General features: G+C 71.0%; 1 protein-coding gene across 1 annotated transcript in view; it reads right to left on the bottom strand.

The window, feature by feature from the left end:
- Positions 1–6: 6 nt before the first annotated feature.
- Positions 7–2,833, bottom strand: part of DIRAS1 (DIRAS family GTPase 1) — a 7,897-nt gene continuing 5,070 nt past the window's right edge. Inside the window, exon 2 of the mRNA XM_085311497.1 lies at positions 7–1,403. Coding sequence (XP_085167623.1) covers positions 783–1,379 — 597 coding nt within the window. The 5' untranslated portion in view covers positions 1,380–1,403 and the 3' untranslated portion in view covers positions 7–782. The remainder of the gene's footprint in view (positions 1,404–2,833) is intronic.

Raw genomic sequence — 2,833 nt, 5'->3', positions numbered from 1 at the left:
GGCTGGCCGCGGGGCGCCGCAGGGGGCCGGGGAGCCCCGCGCCGGGGTCGGAGCTCGCCAGGATTGTGCTGGGGCAGGCCCCCCCGCGGGCCCGCTGCCTTGTGCTTCGGCTGGCAGCTCCCGGCAGCAGCGGTGCCACGGCCGGGGCGCCGGGACCCCCAGGGACGCGCGCGACCCTCTCCCGGGGTGCAAGCGCGGAGGTGATGCACCGGTGCGGGCTGTGCACGGGGACCACGGCAGCCAGGTGGGCTCCCGCGCTGCTGCCGGCGCCGCGGACGGCTCTCCGGAGGGGTCCCCACAGTGGCCCCGTGCGGCCACGAGGGTCCCGTCCCGTCTCGTCCCGTCCCTGCCTGCTGCCCCGGCCACCGGCGCTGTGCTGCGGTGTGTGCGTGTGCAYGTGTGCACAAGTGCGTGTGCATGCACGCTCCCCGGCCAGGCTGCACCGTGCCGCGGGGGCCGAGTGCTGCCCCACGCACCGGGCTGGGGCGCGCAGGACCTCCCACCCCCACGTTGTCCCTGCCCACCGCAGCGGGCACTGGCGGGTGCGGTGTCYGCCCCACCGCTTCCCCGGCGTTCCCCCGGGACGGGCGGTGGGAGGCTGCCGTGCCGCTGAGCACCCCGTCTTCGCCGCCGTCCCCCCAGCGCAGCACTGCGGCCACCCAGCACAGTCACAGTGATCGCATGGAGGGCGAGGGGGACGGGCCCAGCTTCGATGCCGATGTCCAGACTTCGAGAGGGGAGAGGGGCAGACCGGGAGAGGGGGCGAGGGCCAGTCCGGGGCTCTACATGATGCTGCACTTCCCCTTGATTTTGTCTGTCCTCTTCTGCTTGCTGGAGCGCTTCCCGTCGATGGTGAGGCTCACGTTCCTCCTCTTCTCCAGGTTGAGCAGCTCCTGGAAGAGCTCCTTCACGTTGTAGTTCATCTTGGCCGAGGTCTCCATGAAGGCGCACTTCCACTCCTTGGCCATGGCCTCACCCTCTCGCGTCTCCACCTCCCGCTGGGTCTCATCGCACTTGTTGCCCACCAGCATGATGGGGATGCTCTCCACACTGCCCTTGATCTGCACGATCTGCTGGTAGATGGGCTTCAGCTCCTCCAGGGACTGCTTGCTGGTGACGGAGAAGACCAGGATGAAGGCATGGCCCTTGGAGATGGACAGGCGCTGCATGGCCGGGAACTGGTGGCTGCCCGTGGTGTCGGTGATCTGCAGGGTGCAGACACTCTTGTCGCAGCTGATGACCTGGCGGTAGGTGTCCTCGATGGTGGGGATGTAGGTGTCGCGGAAGGTCCCCTTCACAAAGCGCAGCACCAGCGAGCTCTTGCCCACACCTCCYGCGCCGAACACCACCACCCGGTAGTCGTTGCTCTGCTCCGGCATCTTGCCCCCGAGCCGCGGCTGCCGCTGCAAGGGAGAGGGCAGAGAGACCCGTCAGGGCGCGCGGTCCCGGCCGGGGGGCGGCGCGGCCCCCTGCCCCTCCGCCAACTCCCCTGCCCTTGAGATGCCCTTGCAGGCCAGGGCAGCGCGCCGGGGCCGCCGGCCCTCGCTGCCCGCCCGGGGCCATCAGCACTTGCTATTTTTACCAGTCACCCCGCTGCAGCCATATGGCCAGGCCACGGCTGCCGGCAAAGTGCATGGCAGCGGGGCTGGGGGGTGCTGCTGTGCCGTGCTGTGCCGTGCCGTGCAGTGCCGCACCGTGCCACACTGTGCCGCACCGTGCCACACTGTGCCATGCTGTGCCACACTGTGCTGCACCGTGCCACACTGTGCCATGCCGTGCCACACTGTGCTGCACCGTGCCACACTGTGCCATGCCGTGCCACACTGTGCTGCACCGTGCCACACTGTGCTGCACCGTGCCATGCTGCTCGCGCTGTAGGGATGCAGCAGGGCAGTGGAGAGAGCAGCAGCGCGGTGGGGGCTGTGCGGCCAGGGGCGGGTCGGCCACTCGCTCCGGTCGCTGAGTGATGCAGCTGCGAGCACGAGACCGGGCAGCACGAGAAGCCACCTCACCCCAAGCCCCCGCAGACCCAAGCGTGCCGGCGCCGGGCAGCGGCTCAGCCGGGCCTGGTCTCGCTTTCCCGGGTGCAGGCGGGAGCAGCGCGGCTCCAGCACGAGCGCAGCCTTTGGAGCAAGCCCCACGGCAGGGCTGCRTGTCCAGCGGCACCGCTCCCGAGCCGACGAGGACGGGAGGGAAGGGGCAGGGAGCGGGGAAGGGGTCAGCTCAGACTCGAGCCCGCTCTGCTCCCGGCACCTGGCCACGCTGGCACTGCGGTGCTGGAGGGGCCCGGAGGCGCAGGAGTGCTGCGGCGCCTGGGGCAGCCCCATGCTGGTCGGCCACCCCGTGGACCCCGGCTCCCTCGTCTGGTGCACGGCCGTGCGAACCWGCCCCCTTTGCACAGCTGCCGGCTGCCCCAGCCCCGGCAGGTCTGCAGGGAGCCCCGATCCCCCCAGCACATCCCCACACCCCGCAGGCGCTGGGCTGGCACGGGGCTGGCAYGGGACAACCACCCYGGTCAGCTCCAAAACCTCCTGAGGCATCAGCAGCACGAGGGTGGACGGGAACGGAGCAGAGACTGCGGCAGAGCCGGAGTGCAGGAATGGCAAACCACAGCTGGAGCTGGCCCRGCGCCCCCCGCCTGGYGCCCCCCGCCCTGCCCCACGGCCTCTGGCCACACCGGGGTTGAGCACAGCGTGGGGCCTTGGGGTCCTCACGGCTCACCGGGTGCCCACCCCCTGCACAACCCACTGCCTGCAAAGGGCCCTCAGTGTCCCCGGGATGGGGCCACCACCACCCCGGGCATGGCCTGGGCCTGATCCTGCAGGGGGAATCT

The sequence above is a fragment of the Rhea americana genome, unplaced genomic scaffold (genome assembly GCF_003343005.1).
Source record: "Rhea americana isolate MKP2758 unplaced genomic scaffold, rheAme1 scaffold_341, whole genome shotgun sequence".
In the NCBI taxonomy this organism is placed as follows: Eukaryota; Metazoa; Chordata; class Aves; order Rheiformes; family Rheidae; genus Rhea; species Rhea americana.
This window is presented reverse-complemented; position numbering and strand designations above follow the sequence as displayed.